This window comes from Urocampus carinirostris, chromosome 7 (genome assembly GCF_059441175.1).
Source record: "Urocampus carinirostris isolate Australia breed hairy pipefish chromosome 7, RoL_Ucar_1.0, whole genome shotgun sequence".
Taxonomy (NCBI): Eukaryota; Metazoa; Chordata; class Actinopteri; order Syngnathiformes; family Syngnathidae; genus Urocampus; species Urocampus carinirostris.
Window position 1 is genome coordinate 40,938,062 of NC_142355.1, and position 15,935 is coordinate 40,953,996.

At 38.4% G+C, this 15,935-nt stretch overlaps 1 protein-coding gene across 2 annotated transcripts; it reads left to right on the forward strand.

The window, feature by feature from the left end:
• Positions 1 to 2,583: 2,583 nt before the first annotated feature.
• On the forward strand, positions 2,584 to 12,060 carry LOC148363333 (uncharacterized). Of its 2 annotated transcripts, XM_088339392.1 has the most exons (4): positions 2,584 to 2,722; positions 2,998 to 3,059; positions 9,054 to 9,181; positions 11,709 to 12,060. In XM_088339392.1, the coding sequence occupies exons 1-4, from the start codon at positions 2,706 to 2,708 to the stop codon at positions 11,802 to 11,804; spliced, it is 303 nt and encodes a 100-aa protein (XP_088195518.1). In that variant the 5' UTR covers positions 2,584 to 2,705; the 3' UTR covers positions 11,805 to 12,060. The 2 variants fall into 2 exon arrangements, 1 of the variants encoding a protein (XP_088195518.1); XR_015850835.1 differs by lacking the exons at positions 9,054 to 9,181; positions 11,709 to 12,060 and adding an exon at positions 3,814 to 4,598.
• The last annotated feature ends 3,875 nt before the right edge of the window (positions 12,061 to 15,935 follow it).

Genomic DNA, 15,935 nt, shown 5'->3' on the forward strand with positions numbered 1-15,935 from the left:
TTCAGTATAAACAGTGTTGATTGCACATCGCTTTCCCTTCCCCTAAGACGCCGGGTGGTGGACCAGGATTTCCTTGAAGTGGTTCAGAATTTGCCTCCTATGGTCTCACTAAACTCCTCCAATGCCCGAGTTTTTGCCTTGGCGACTGCCAAAGCTGTATTCTGCTTGACCAGCCTACACCTGCCAGCTGCTTCCAGAGTCCTACAGGCCAGGATGTCTCGATAAGACTCCATCTTTAGCTTAAGACATTTTTGTGATTAAGGGCTGTATAAATAAATTTGACTTGACTTGACTTGACTTGACTTCACAGCATCCCTCACAGCTGGGTACCTCCAACGGGACAGAGTGTTTCTGCCGTGGCAGGCACCAACTAACTTACGGCCACAGCTCCAATCAGCCACATCGACGATGGAGGCACGAAACGTGGTCAATTTGGACTCAATGTACCCTTATGTTTGAACATGGTGTCCGATATAGACAATACAATAGCAAAACACCACTTGGGTTTAGATCGTATGAGCCGTTCCTCCCAATCCGACCCCTCAAGGTCCCAGCGGTGAAGTCTCCCAGCCCTCAAGCACACACTCCAAGGACACCAAGAAGTGTGAGTGCTCTGAACTGCCGTTTGGGCTATAAACACAAACATTATTAAGTACCCGTCCGCCCACTCAGAGTGGGCAACCATTATGGCCATATTGACCCTGCGCCTCTCGCCACGGGTAACTCCGGAGTGGAAGAGTGTCCAAAGACTCTCGAGAAGATGGTACCAGAGCCCAAACTGTTTGTAGAGTCCAAACCCTTCAAATCACAGAGCAACGTGGGCTACTTCCCCACCTGAAAGGTGATATTCCATGTCCCAAAAGCCAGTTTCTGTAACCGGAGATCAGTGCGCTAAGGACTCCTCCTTTGGTTACTACCTGGCTCTCCACGCACCCGACCCCTTTGGGCCCTCCCACAATTGGTGAGCCCATGGGAGGGGGACCCTCAGGGTCCCTTCAGGCTTTGCCCGGCCAAACCCTATGAGTGAAGACCCCGCAACCAGGCGCTCACCAGAGGACCCCACCTCCAGGCATGGTTCCAGAGGGCGCCCCCGGTTAACCGCAACCAGGTGGAGGAAATTGTGCTCCAATGTTGTTTTTCCATCATAATGCGTCTGTGATTTGCACTTCGTCTGGCCCCTCACGAGCGGAAGTAAATTTATGCTCGTCACCAATGTTCCCTCTAAGCTGCGCGCGTGCGCAATCGCGCACTGCCAGCACATTCTCAGCGCACAAGAAAATCTATCCAGCGCAATGTTCCCTCTAAGCTGCGTGTGTGCGCAATTGCGCACTACCCAGAGCTTTTCCGCGCACAACAAAACCTAGCCAGCTCACAAAAATCAGGGCTCGAAATTGCTAATTAAGAAGCGAATTAAGTCAAAGTTGCAGTGCATGAAGGTAAAAATACACGGGTTCCCATGACGTTGTGTTCTAAATGCGGTATTTTGAAGTCAAGGTCGAAGTAGAACGAAGTTGAGTAAAGTCAGTAGTGTTTTGTGAGAAACGGCTTCTTCGGCTCAGCTCACTAAAAGGAACCGGCTTTTTCATGTCCTAAACGGCTCTTCAGGTTGTTTTTGCTTCTTTCATCCCTATATGACCAAATATTATGTAAAATTATGCACAAAATGACTTGAAGGGGGAATAGAACAAAAAAGAAAAACATACCAAAATGAAAATGTAGTGAAAAGCTGAGAAAAAAAGAAAAGGAAGATAAAAAAGATGGATACATTTAGAAAAAAGCCAGAAAAAAAGGCAAGAAAGAAACAAAGGAAAAAAAGTAGAGAACACAAAGAAAAAAGTAACAGCCAGGAAAAATCAAACACAATGAGATTTTTTTTAAAGGAATTTAAAAACAGAAAATAAAATAAAACAGAGAGAAAGAAGAAAAAGTTTGTGTTTCATTTAAATAATTTCCAATTATACCAAGTCAATCTTTTTGCCAACATTGTACTTCCACAAAAAAATGTGATTAAATACAGTTGTGTATCGTGCAATAGACTAAACAAGCCCCAAAAATTGTTAGTATTATGCGACAAAATATAACAGGAAAAAAAAGAAATGGTAATGTAGTGAAATAATTGAAAAATGACGTTTGTAGGCTGTACTACCTTGGCAATAATACATTAGTCAATTCATTCAAAAGTGAAAACATTTTTTGCATTGCCGGAAACTCAGCAAAATGTAACTTGATGTCAGGTTTTGGACATGTTTGATAATGACTTAGTTACCACACTTAGGATTGCTGTTGCGCACTGTTGTTCAAGCGTTGCTCACCGACTTTGTGTGAACCCTAAGACCCGTGGAAAATTAGAGGGAACATTGCTCGTCACCAACGTTTTTTGTTTAGCACAATCATGGTAAGAGTAAGAAAATGCGCGTTTCAAATAAAGCAAGAAAAAAGGGAGAGAAAAGAAAAAATATCAAAGGAAAATATAAAGGAAAAAAATAAAAAGGAAAAACAGAAAGGATAAAACAGGAAAAGAAAAACGTAAAGGAAAGAAAAAAAGGGGGAAATTAAGAAATTGTGTAGTGCAAAAGAAAACATGTGCTCCAAAGCACAAGGACGGATACAAACTACGGAGACTCAAAGTGACCCAACCGCACAATTTTTATTTTTAATTTTGGAGGGCTCTAGGGGTACCTGTAGCAGCAAGACGACGGACAGTTATGTCAACTCCCACTAAGTAAGCCTTTTGTTATGTTAAGTAAAGCCAAATTTCTAAATTTATGAGTATCTAGACATATTCACTTTGACATGATAGCCAATGTATGTTTGCTAATTATTTACATCAATTGTTTTTTTTTTTTAATGAATTAAGTTTGTTTTACCACTAAAAGGCTCTAAATAATACACATTGACCCTTAAATTACATTTTGGAGGTCCAAATAGATCGACAAAACCTTTAGTTTGCCACTCTTCGAGCCGTGTCTTTTGTGTTCTGCTTTTTAATCTTTGCAGGAACAACGTGTGCATAATGCATCATACGACGAGAAAAGAGAAGCTCAAGGATACTCCCCAAAGTGGGTAATATAGCTTTATATATAGCCATTTGAGAATACATGCGTCTATTAAGTACAAACAGATGAAGCATAACGGAGGAGTGCAATCAGCTTCTTATTAAATTTATTAATAGCCATGTTTCAGGCACCCTTACCGTGTTTGTTGGAAATATTATCATCGGGCGCATATTGCCATCTATTGGTAGTCTTTTGCAACCTCACATTAAAAAAACCGGTGGTACTTGACTGTTCACCTCAACTAACTGCTCACCCAATTAATGATTGCTAACCCTCCTTATTATGCAATAATAAACCACACATATTTTTCTTACTAACAGCAAAACACACTGTGTAACATAAAGCAATGATATTTGTGGAAAACAGGTTTGTTTTCTTTCCCAAATAAACGACACAGACAATTCTTTGAGCATCTTTCTTAGTTATTTCCCCACTTGCAGTAAATATAGTGTTATTTTTCATCGATGTTTTGCAGGTAAGTAATTAGTTTTAGATACTCAATTTTTCTGAAAAGTAACCACGTCTAAGTAATTGTTTACCAGGGAAAGTAATTATCCATCCATTATCTGCACCGCTTATCCTCAGTAGGGTTGCAGGGGTGCTAGAGCCAATCCTAGCTATCTCCAGGCAGTGGGCAGGGGACAACCTGAACTGGTTTCCAGCCAGTCACAGAGCAGACAGGGACAGACCACTCACTCACTTATTCAGACCAAGGGACTATTTGGACCGGCCAATTAACCTGACATGTATGTTTTAGGAATGTGGGAGGAAACCGGAGTGCCCGGGGGAAACCTACGGAAGAACGTGGAGAACATGCAAACTCCACACAGGAGGTTTGATCGCATGACCTCAGAACTGTGCCGTCGACGCGCCAACCACTCATCTACCGTGCAGCACGGAAAGTAATTATTTCCGTTAATTTAAAAGGAAGGTGTTGTAAGTCAAATAATTGGATTTTTTTCCAGCAGTTTTTGAGTCAGTTGAATAGAGAAGAACAGACAGGCAGTTATGTTATAGAACCTTGTATTTATTGCACCTCACTAGCAAAAGATTTGTCCTGCACTTTAAATCAACACATGTAAACAGTAAACAATATAATAAAATGACAAGCACGTACATTAACACGCTGGCAAACTTACATAAAAACACATTTCAAACGTACGTAAACATGCACGAAAACATACGTAAAATCACATTTTAAACGTACGTAAACATATATGAAAACATATATAAACACACAAAAAAATGTAAGTCACACACACTAAAACATTCCTAAATACACAAAAATGTACGTTAACACATAAAACGTACTTAAATACACAAAAAAAAACGTGCATAAACATGTATACAAACATACGTAAACACACAAAATGTACATTAACAAATAAAATGTACGTAAACACATACAAAAACGTACGGAAACACACACAAACGTAACGCACCGCTTTTTACCGTCTGTAACGATAACAGCGTTGTTATGGTAGAAATAGTAAATACTTAATGAAAATACACTGTTTATTATACGTACACGCCACATATGATTAGTTAAATTCTAGGAATTAAAAGATATGATGATCATTTCTAAATGTAATTATCACAGAAACATCATGACCAGTCTGAAACAAGATACCCGAAAACTATAAAGCCTGAATAGCTCACCAAAGACGTCGTCTTGCCGCCATCGCATTCAATGGTAGTACGCAATCCTTGCTTCCTTATATCCACGAGAGTCTAGTTAATTCAACTGTCTAAAATATTTACTCCAAAACACACCATAATGCTGACCAAAAAAAAAAAATCCACCAAAAAGCATCTCTGCATCGATGGACGTTCCTTGTTGCTAGCTGTCTGTTTAGCTCCCTAATTCTTGTTTACATTTAAGCAGACTAGTAAAATATGTTCAATAGCAACTGATATTTAGATCAACATTGTTTTCGATCCACAGAACACATTAGCCTATACAGGCCTGTATTGCTAATAGGACCTGCCTGCCTTATTTTCTAATTAATTAAGCCATTAGTGATGATTCAAATGATGATTGACACATTGGTTGGCCAATGAAATTCTGAATAAATCGATATGAAGATGTCCATATTGTCTTCAGATTAGACCCTGAAATAAGTGTGTGTAACGCCATTAATTTTTACGCACCATTTTTACACGCAAGTGTGCTCACTAGTGATGGATAGGCAGAAAGAGAAGTCAGTTTATAACTCTTGCACAATGTCTAAAAAAATGGCCAAAGTAATATACGTTTTTGCAATTTTTTTTGTGTTGAAAGCTTGTCTTCTCCAAATGACCACTTTTGGAAATGCCTAAACCTACCCTTAGAAATGAGTGTAAAATACAATGTTCAGTTTTTCCGTTTGTGATCAAATTTTACCAGGTAATACTTCAAGCTATCGTCTCAAGATGCCCATGCTACACTCATCTGCATGCATTTCAGTTGCAAAAATAAAACTGGCAGGAATAAAAATCTTTATCACAAGCCAGCAATGTCGTCCAGACTGGGTAGAGTGCAGCCAATGATTTTCTAGGCTGTATTTATGACTGTATGCTGTTTCTTTCTGCTGCTGTGCTCCAAGCATAACACTCCGTGACACCTCATGCCAGAATGCTCTGCACTGCAGGTCTCCTTTGTAGAGACATTGCGTATATACTTGTGCATTGTAGTGGTGGCATACACTATAATATCCATTATTAAAAAATCAATGTTGATTTGATCAATAAGCTAAAAGACACAAACCTAAATTTGCATACATATTATTTCAATTATCATAGGTTAAAAAATGTGTACTGTATTTACGTTACATATCATGAGGCTCACCTCAAAGAAATGACATGCTTGTCTGCCATCTTGCTGCTAAGGGTACCAAAAAAAAACCTCTGAAAGGCTAGGGCAAGAAAAAAATAAAATAGAAATAGAAATGGTGCAGTTCGGTCACTATGAGTCTCCATCGTTTATATTTTCCTTGTAGTTTGTAGCACTTGATTTTAGTTGCACTTCTCAATGTTGTGACATTTATTGCTCAAATATTACAGTGTCCCTTTAAATTTATACCTGTAAACCTCAGCCAGATGATCTCATTATTAATGATTGCAGTTCCCTTCATTAATCATTAATACATTTTCAAACACAATGTGGCACCTATTTACTCATAGTAAGACAGGCTATGTAGGATGAAAGCAAATATAATTTTGTAAAAAAAGGTGTATTTTATTTACCAAACACATGCTTGATCAGGGATAGCATTTGCTAGTGTAACTCGACAATATCAACAATCTACGATGACATTGTTGACTGCTACCATTGACCGAGACGATCCTGAACATAGATAAAATGGGCAAGAGGAGGTGTGTCAATTATTTTGTTTCCCATACAAATATTGTTACTTGGCATTCACATATTAAGTTAATCAAAAAATGTATAAAATACTGGGAAAACGTATAAGTTGACAGGTATGTAAACCTAAACTGATTGTTGAGGACACTTTTCTAGTCTTCAGGCAGTGCACCAAAGAAACCTGCTAAAAATAACACTATAATAAAAATGCAATGGTTGTGATGAAAACAGCCATAATTCGCTTTGACCCCAATTCCCTCTTCACAGTCCGTCTTGCTATGAGTAAATAGGTGTTGGGCTGTGTTTGTAGGGTTTATTAACGCTTAATAAGGAAAAGTACAATTATTATTAAGCAAAGGTGAGATCTTAAGCCCAAGACCAAGTCCGAAATGATTTTCGACCCGAGTTGGGCCCAAAATATCAAACATTACGTTTGAGTTGGGGTGGGCTTCTCTTGCTGACGTTTTTATTTTTATTAACCGCTTGTCATTGTTCTTCCTTTTCTTTCTACCTCTCTCTCTCTTTTAAACTACCATACTAAACTCTTAAGAATGTACTGCTGTTGTGATATATGGCCCAATTTTCAAACCAACAAAATGTCGCATAACCCTAAAATGTTCCCTTTAACTCTTCAAAATAATCTGTGAATAATGGAAAAGTGTTGTATAATATAACCTTTGCAGACAACGAAATATAGACCGCAGGTTCGAGAGCGATTTCCATTCGGGCCCCGGTGCTGTGGAACGCTCTTCCCCCTGAGATTCAATCTGCAACCTCAGAGGAAATGTTTAAATCTAAGCTTAAAACACACTTCTATTCTATAGCATATGAACAACTTATATTTTATGTTAACAATATCTGTGTATTATTTGCCCTCATATAGGTTTTAGATCAGGGGATGGTGTCATAATAGTCTGTGGTTTGCAATAATCTGTGGTCTGTGCAGCCCTTTGAGACTCTTTGTGATTAAGGGCGTCACAAATGAACATGACTTGACTTGACTAGATGTTCATGGTTATAGTGTCTTGTCTAACTTGGATTTTTTTTACAAAAGGTAAGCTTGAATTTATTTTCATAAACCAACTTCCGTTCTCCTGAGTCTTCATGAATAAAATGTAAAATATAGGTTTGCTTCAAATGTGTTGGTCGGGCCTGGCCTGTGTCAGGCTTTAATACACGTGGGCCTGGGTCGGGCTAGAATTTCTACGCTCAATCTTACTTGTCTTATCAAGGGGAGCAATTGTTTGAGGTTAACAGGTGTGGTCAAGATGTGAAAAACCAAAAACACTTTTACCTTAGAATCCTAAAGTGAATTGTGTTTTTACCCAATTAAAAGTTTGGATGATGCATTTATTTCAGCCTATTACGTCTGGCGGGGGTTGAGTGGGGGCTTTGGGGTCTTCAGTAGTGAGCAGCACGTTTGATGTGACAGCTGCAGATTGTTCGAATGAGCCCTGACATGGAGCTGCACAACCTCCTCAGCCCAGGCCAGACTGTCACTCAAGTCCCTCAAAGATTCTAGCTCTGTTTACTCTGGCGTTATTAACTTATGAGCTCGGGAGCGTGCGTTTGTGTGTGTGCTGCCCTGTTTTTCCTTAGGCGACGGATGTGAGAGAAGTGACAGCGTGGTGGGGCCTTCTGTCAGTCGGCCCATGAAGTGGCAAGCGTGTCAGCTCTCCTGACAGACTTTGGCTAGCGACGGCGAAAGCAAATGTGGGACATGTCTTGTGACAGGACAACATGGCCGTCGCGGCATCTCCGACTGGAGACGGAATGGCAGCGGTTCACTTTCACAGGAGGATGACCCCGCTCAAATGGCGTCGTCCGAGCAGGACAATTGAAAGACTCGTATTTTGTGTTCACCTTCAATATGTCTAATCTTCACATCGGGGCTAGTTAGAAAAAAGGGTGACATTTGTTTTGAATGCAAATACAGTATATATTATATGTAAATGAGTGGTTGGCAGATCCAGCTACCAGCCTTCCTGTGCAGAGTTTGTATGTTCTCCCCATGCCTGCGACTGGCTGGCAACCACTTCAGGGTGTCCCCTGCCCACTGCCTGAAGATGGCTGGGAGAGATTCCTGCATGTCCCGTGACCCTACTGAGGATAAGCGGTGCAGATAATAGATGATTTCCTTATTTGCGATCTATATTTAAAATATGGAAAATTGCTTCAATTTACCTTATTTTCATTGATTGGAAATAGTTTCTCCTTTTACCGCTCATTAGTTATATCATCTCTCTGTAACAGGTTTCGAGATTAAAATAGGCACTCTACGTCCGGTGTATGCTTTTTCTTTTCTTTTTTTAAACAGTAACTAATTAATTTGTCCTACACTTTATTTGGATGATTACATTCTCAAGAGGATTTGTTGGCTATTTGGAACTATTAAAGTCAGATTGAGTTCACTATTAGAGGCGTGTGGCTATTCAAGTCGTTTTTCTATTTACAGGCTTGTTTTTATGTGCAGGATTGTTTGTCTCATCCAATGAGATTGTTTCTTTCATGCATAAACAAGTTTAGCATGTATTTCTCGTTTTTGTGTATTTCTTAACTTCTGTGTTTTATGGACAAGTTTAACCTTGCATTGGTTCTTTCTAAAAATAGTAATTATCAATGCACATTAAATAGATGCATTGTCTTTCCCACAGAGCTTATTGATGGAGCTCCCAGTCTGAAAATAAACCAGGGTTCTGGTACCCTTGTCCTCTATTTAAGAAACAGTTCTGGCCTAGCTGACAAACGATGGCATCGACTTGATTTGACGAGTGACAGTAAAGTAAGACAATCACATCCATGCTGTAAAATAGCAAAAAATAATAAATATCCACAATAATACATGACAAAATATTACAAATGAACAATAAACAGGAAACTAGGTTTATGCCTCAATTTATTATAAAGGTAAAAAAGTAAAAAAATAAATAAATAAAAGAATACATGGAAATATGCTTTTATTACGTGAAGTGACCATATATAGGCATTCATCACGAATGTAATTTTCGTAACAAATTGAAATCAAATCTTTATTTATTCAAAAATATGTATACTTTGATTTTTAATGTTAACAAATTGAACGGATATGAATTGTTTGCTGTGATGATAACAGCAGAAAATCTGTGTTAATACAATTTTGGTATTTGTTTATCATTTTATTTTATGTTTTAATTAATTTGGGACCTGACCATATTTTATTAAAATAAAACATTTTAGTAACTATTTGCTACAATTACTCACGTTAACTTAGCAATGGCGGAGAGCTGAATTTAAGAAATTGTTTTTTTTATCAGCGCTATCCCTCAACCGGTTTTTCCGCCCTCATGCACTTACGGCTTTTTACCGGCAGATAACGCTCTTTTCCGCTTTCTCACCCAGTGCACTGGTGTCAACTCAGTTTCAGCCCTTCCGTTTTGTCTCCACTTCGATAAGTTATCCCCTTAGTCTGAGTTCCTTTGCTGTGCTACTTTTTTAGAAATGCGTCGGCCGTACTCCATCATTGACTGTATTGAGAGCGCTTAATGGCACAATCGAGATGGATTCTGCTAGGCCTTGATTTATCGAGCAGTCCCCTCCAGCTAAGCTGTGAATACTCAAACAGTTACCAATCACCTCCAGAAATCACCTTCCTGCACAGTCTCCTATTTTTGTCTCCCAAAGTTGTAAATGCTTCCCTCCAAGCGTTTAGGTCAGTGTTTCTCAACTGCTCGGACTTGAGAATCCCATACCTGTCCACCTCCACGGCTCCATGCCCTTACAAACTGTCGTATTTTCCCTTACAAAATATAAAATAATCTTACACCATATTTTTTTTTCCAAACATGTTTATTTATGTAGTTTAACATGTTATATTGTACATGCGTTTCGTTATATCATATATATTGTTAATTAACATTTTGTTGTGAGATCCTGAGTTGGTAGATTTGAATGAGGTTTATTATAAAAAAAGTTCAAATATTAAGTAGCTTGGACGTTCACTGTAGAAGGAAAAAATACATGGAAATATAAATAAGTAGAATGATACATTTTCCTATTCAAATTATGAATTCATTTTCTGCATTAAATTATTGTTGGTAATATACTGATTAAAGGGATAACTACAAACCTGTCTTTTTTCATTTTATCATTTTATACTTCCTCTTTTTCTTAACTTCTTTATACAACATAATCATTTGTAATATAATGCATCAAAGCAAGTGAGCCTTTTGAGAGCCGGCTCTCTTTAATGAGTTGAGCCAAAAAAGAGACGGACTTCATTTCACTACATCAAACCGCTCGCTTCGTTTGCAACGAACAAAACGATACAGAGATAGAGGCTACTGCGGCAAACTCGTTAGACTTGATTGATTTGCCATTTCGTGATAGTCGGTGTATAGCGGATGGTACCCATAATTGACAAATTTGCGTTTTTCCGCACAAATTTTCTTGTACGTCATACACGTCTTAAAATGCATAATAAATGTACTTTGTACGGCAAAATCGTACAGGTTGACAGGTATGGAACCCACCATTCCACCATATTTACAGTGCCTTGCAAAACTAGAACCCCCCTCCACCACCTTCCCAAGAACCTTTGGGTATATTGCCAGATTGCAGGCTTTAAACCTATAGATAAAAGAAAAACTCAAAACATTTTTTTAAGAATAGACACCTCTTTATACACAATTGTTAAAATACAACACATTTTACATTATGCTGACAGATAAAAATTGCAAAGTAAACGTAAAAAAGTGAACCTTTAAGTGTATTTTTTCAGAGCTATTACTTGCAGTAGATACATAGCATGTCCAGTCCATGTATGATTTAAGTTTTTGCTGCACCTCCTTTTATACATTTGTTTTTATAGCTGAATATACAATTGTAACTATTTAAATTAGGACATTTTATTTTTTGTATGTCTTATTTCTTATTACTTTATTTTATATATTTCATTTTCAGAGCTCAGTGTATCTATATCAAGACGATTCATAATAGAATCATTGCTCCTTTGTTTTATTCTTTAAATATTTATGTGAGCGGTGGTGTGTGTGTTGGTCTTCAGTATACTCTACATCAGACTTTGGAAAGCCCCGTGTATTTTCCTCTTCTAGTTGATTTAAATAGTCAGGAAACCCACAGAGGTGAATAGTATATATAGCATTTGAACATTTTATAATTTCGACATTTTTTTAAATAATTTCGCTAAAATAGACATGCATGACAACGCCAATGAACAAATGCATGTGGTTTTTGTATGCATTTAGTGTTCAAAACAGGTCACTGGTGGCCTGATCCAAGAGTAGGGTTAATGTTGATCGTGACCATTTCAGGCTTTTTGCAACTTGATCCATCCATCATTGAGGAAGAGGAGATGGGTGGAGCTGAAGAGTGTTGGTGAGGAAGAGGGCAGAGCACAGAGCGCCTGACAGATGGGTTTAGTGAGTAAATCATTGACAGCGGCCTGCAAACGGACGCTGTTTCCATCAATAGCCCAAAGCTTTTGTGATGAATTACTGCAGACAGACAATGCTGAGTAAGCAATAGTGTTTTGAACAAAGCCAGGTACAAAAATATATGCGCTTTCGCAAGGTTGCACAATCTTTGAATCGTGTGAACTTAGATGTGTTCATGCTTTTGCACAGGCCCAATGCTGAAAAATTAATAAAGATGATATCAAACATATTTTTTTCACTTTGTGGTCCCATCAGAATATTGGCACATCACTCACTACGTTTACATGTGGGAAACAGTCCGTTTTTTTTGGACCACTCCGTTTGAATCGTTTACAGTAGCCCCTCTACATACGAGATTCAGAGATTCACTTGTTCTGGGATGAAGCTCATACCTAGAATTTCTTGCACCCAGAACACATTTTATCGATAAAAAAACATGAAAACCATTCAATCCCACTACACTACTTCGACTGGGATAAGATTTATTTTACTTCTAATGGTAGGGTTTGAAACTCTTGTAACTTGGATTTTCTTTCGTATGTTAATTACAATTTTTGCTCAAAAGACATCTCTTATCCCAATAAAGCATAAGTCACAGTTGTGGGAACTGAACAGGGCTCATGCTTCTGCACAGCCCCAAAGTTGGAAAATTAATTTAAAAAAAAACATAAATAATAAGTGTTTTTTGTACTTTGTGGTCATCTCAGATCATTAGCACATAACTCACTACTTTTGCATGCAGTTAACGGTCAGACAGAAATCAGAGTTCGGTGGCCCCACTACATACGAGTTCAATTAGTTCCCGGATGAAGCTGGTAGCTAGAATTTCTCGTATCTCATTCAAATTTTCTCAAAAATAAATAAATGCAAACCATTTTAACGATTCCCAGTCCCCCAAAATCAGCCCAGTTGATAAATGGCTAAAAAACACATCTTCCTAATCACTAAAAAAAATAAATGAACACAAAAACACAGTAATAAGATGGTAATGAAATAATTTTAAAGACTCTCGCCAAAGGTAAAGTGTTGCACTACGGGCGCAGGGTTTAGGTACAATACATTTATTACAATAAAACTAACTCCATCTTTCCCCACCTGACAAACATACACAAGGATTGTGTAAAAAAAGATGGCAAGACACAGACTAACAGCGTGAGGAAAGTAACCTGAGGGAGGCTCAACGACCCTTATATACGGCAAGTTTTAACTTATGAGAGGATGGGATTAGTTTATGTCCAGAATCTCATCTAGCCAGTGTTTTGAGACGTCCCCTTTTTATTTAAAATCAATTTAGACACAGACTACGTGGAGGGGTATCTAAAGATTTAACAGATCACACTCATGAATGAGAGGTGTAAACAAGACCATTCCTGAATGCGGGGATAGAAGATCATATTAAGCAAACTCCAATTATTATTTCTGTTAACAAAATACAATAAGGCAAGAGTACAACAGTTTGAGCAAAATTTCTTTCCCAAGGGTGACAAGGCCATCCTGAGCAGTACATTACTCTGTTCAACTGTATGTTCCATTATTTTTTAATTTTTAACTTTGTAGTGAATGCATCATGAATTCAAATAATGCTCACCACAAACTACAAATTGGAGCACTGGTAAGCAAATTACTGTCTGCTAGGTTCTTTAATATGGCCCAACGGACAAAAATGGGAATTAAGATCACATATCTAATGCTGTAAAACGTACTACTAATTAAAATGTAGTAGGTGATACTTTTTTCCCCAGTGTCCCTTATTTGTACTTTTGTTATTGGCCATCGTGCAAATAGCAGTCTTCATTTTTCTATGCAGGTTATTTATTGTTAGCATGTCTTTGTTTAGTTTATCAAGATATGTATCACTTCTGAGCTCAACTCTGATGTTAAAGCATATTGTCGACTTTATTGCTTAAAAAATGTATTAATTATATGAATTTTCTTTAGTGATTAATGTTTCAAAACCAATTTGATATAATGGCATATTCATAAACACAAATAAGATGAAAAGGAGATGATAGGGAAAACATGTAGATATCTGCATGTTGATTTATTTTGCGTATGACACAGAGAGCATAGGCCTAGATTTTGTTTGTCCTTATTTACTGACGAGTTATCGGATTTGAGACTTTATCGGCAGGTATAAAAAATAAAATCATTTTTTTCCTCCTGGTATGGGCCCTCTGCCATTTTTTAAACCCAGAGCAGTTCAAAAATCCCTGATTTAGAGAATTTGCAAGAATATCATATTTGGAATGGGCAGGTGTTTAATTAAAAACATGAGCCTTTTTTTTCAGAAAGAGAAGGCAATTGCATATTCTATACTAGTGTTATTGGTACAACATATCGGTATTATTGACTACTCAAGAGTCGGGTATCTGTGTGAAGAAACTAGGGTGTCAAACATTCCTTGTAAAAAATAATACTAATTGTAAATGAGGGCTCCAATATGTCTGCCTGCCATTAGACCTCCATACAATTACTGCTGAGAACGAAGGGGGATTGGTGCGATGATCAATGCCAAGCAAGTGACGCCTCTCATTCCTTGAACGGAGGTAATAAATGATGCACTCCGTATGTTTCTCCCACCCAGCTTTCCTTTGTTGTCCACTCTCAAAAGCAGTAGTGAGCTGTGTATTTCAAACCTTGGCCTACACGTGGTAAATCTGCTACCATCAATAACTAGTTTATGTCTAGAAAATCTTTATTGCAGCTACGTTTGCGACCCATGTAAAAACCATGAATAATAAGCTCATAAAATTGTAATATTAATCATGAAATGGCCACATTCTATTCACAAAATATCATTTTAGTTTGTGCACAAAATCCCTCCTCCTTTCCTTACTTATTAGTAGACAGTTGGTAATATAGATCTGACTTTCTCTCAAGTTAAATGGTGGTTGGCACCATCATGTTGGTGAATAAATGCCCCTAAGCCAATCATAGTTTATGAAAACGCTGACGTTTCCCTACACCAGCTAGAAGACCCTGGCTTTGCTTACTCGAAATCTGATTGGTAAAAGTAAAAGCATTATCGACACTAGTTTTATGCTATAGGACCTACAGAACTGATTGTGAAGGCCTCTAGGTAGATTGTTTACCTTGGCATAAAAAAACGGCTGAAATGAGATTGGTTAAATACTTAAATATGAAAACACACATGTGGAATGAGTTCAACCAAGGGAAAAGGAATAAAAGTAAGCTGACATACAATTTGAAATAATTCCACAAGTATTAGCAGACAAGATATAATTAATACCAAATGCTTCAGCTATTTTTTGGCCAGCAGAGAAAGCCTTGCTGGCTCCAACGGCCCACCACTCCTCAAAAGGGACTTGCCACCTTTGTACAAAAAGAATGGAAACGCTGTGTGTTTTTGAAAAAGACGCAGCACACAAATATTAGATTTTTGCTAACATATGCACGCCCAGTGACAAGTCTTCTTTGCAGTCTGTGTTGATGTCAGTTCAGGTAGAGGAGCTATACCCCCAACCTCCTGGGGTCCCAGCTGCCTTGTCAGCTGTCAGAGACTACCGACAGCAGACGGAGTTGGCGCGACCAGTGTTGGATGGGTCAGCCGTCAGCACCCTGGACAGGCAAGCACGTGGCAGTGATCTCCCCGTGAAGGGCTGTCAGAGGTGCCGCAGAGCCACCTTGCAGCAATCGGCTGTCATCCCACCTGACTGCAGACAACAGGGAAAATTCGCAACACAAACACTAACCCTTCCCCACCCTCCTCTTTCAATCCTACTGGAGCACCTAAACACCACTCTGGCTATTTTCCAATGATCCAGCTGAGTAGCAGAATTCCAGATATTTTTCAATTAAAAAACAAAACAAAAAGAATGTAGTACATACGCGTGACCTCAAGTCTGCGTTGGTGTGCACCAGTAGACACTTGTAGCAGTTGTTCAAGATGTATGTCCATTTGTGTTCCCAGCAAGGTAAGAGTGTGTTCAATGACCTGCAGGACAGCAACTCGCACAAAGATACTAATCTTGTTCCACGATCGATAAAGTACAGAGAGGCTCCTATAATTGACCACGGTCAATCCATCGGTGAAGCCATTAAAAGTATCTTGTTAGACAAGTGGTGTAAAACTGCACAAATCTC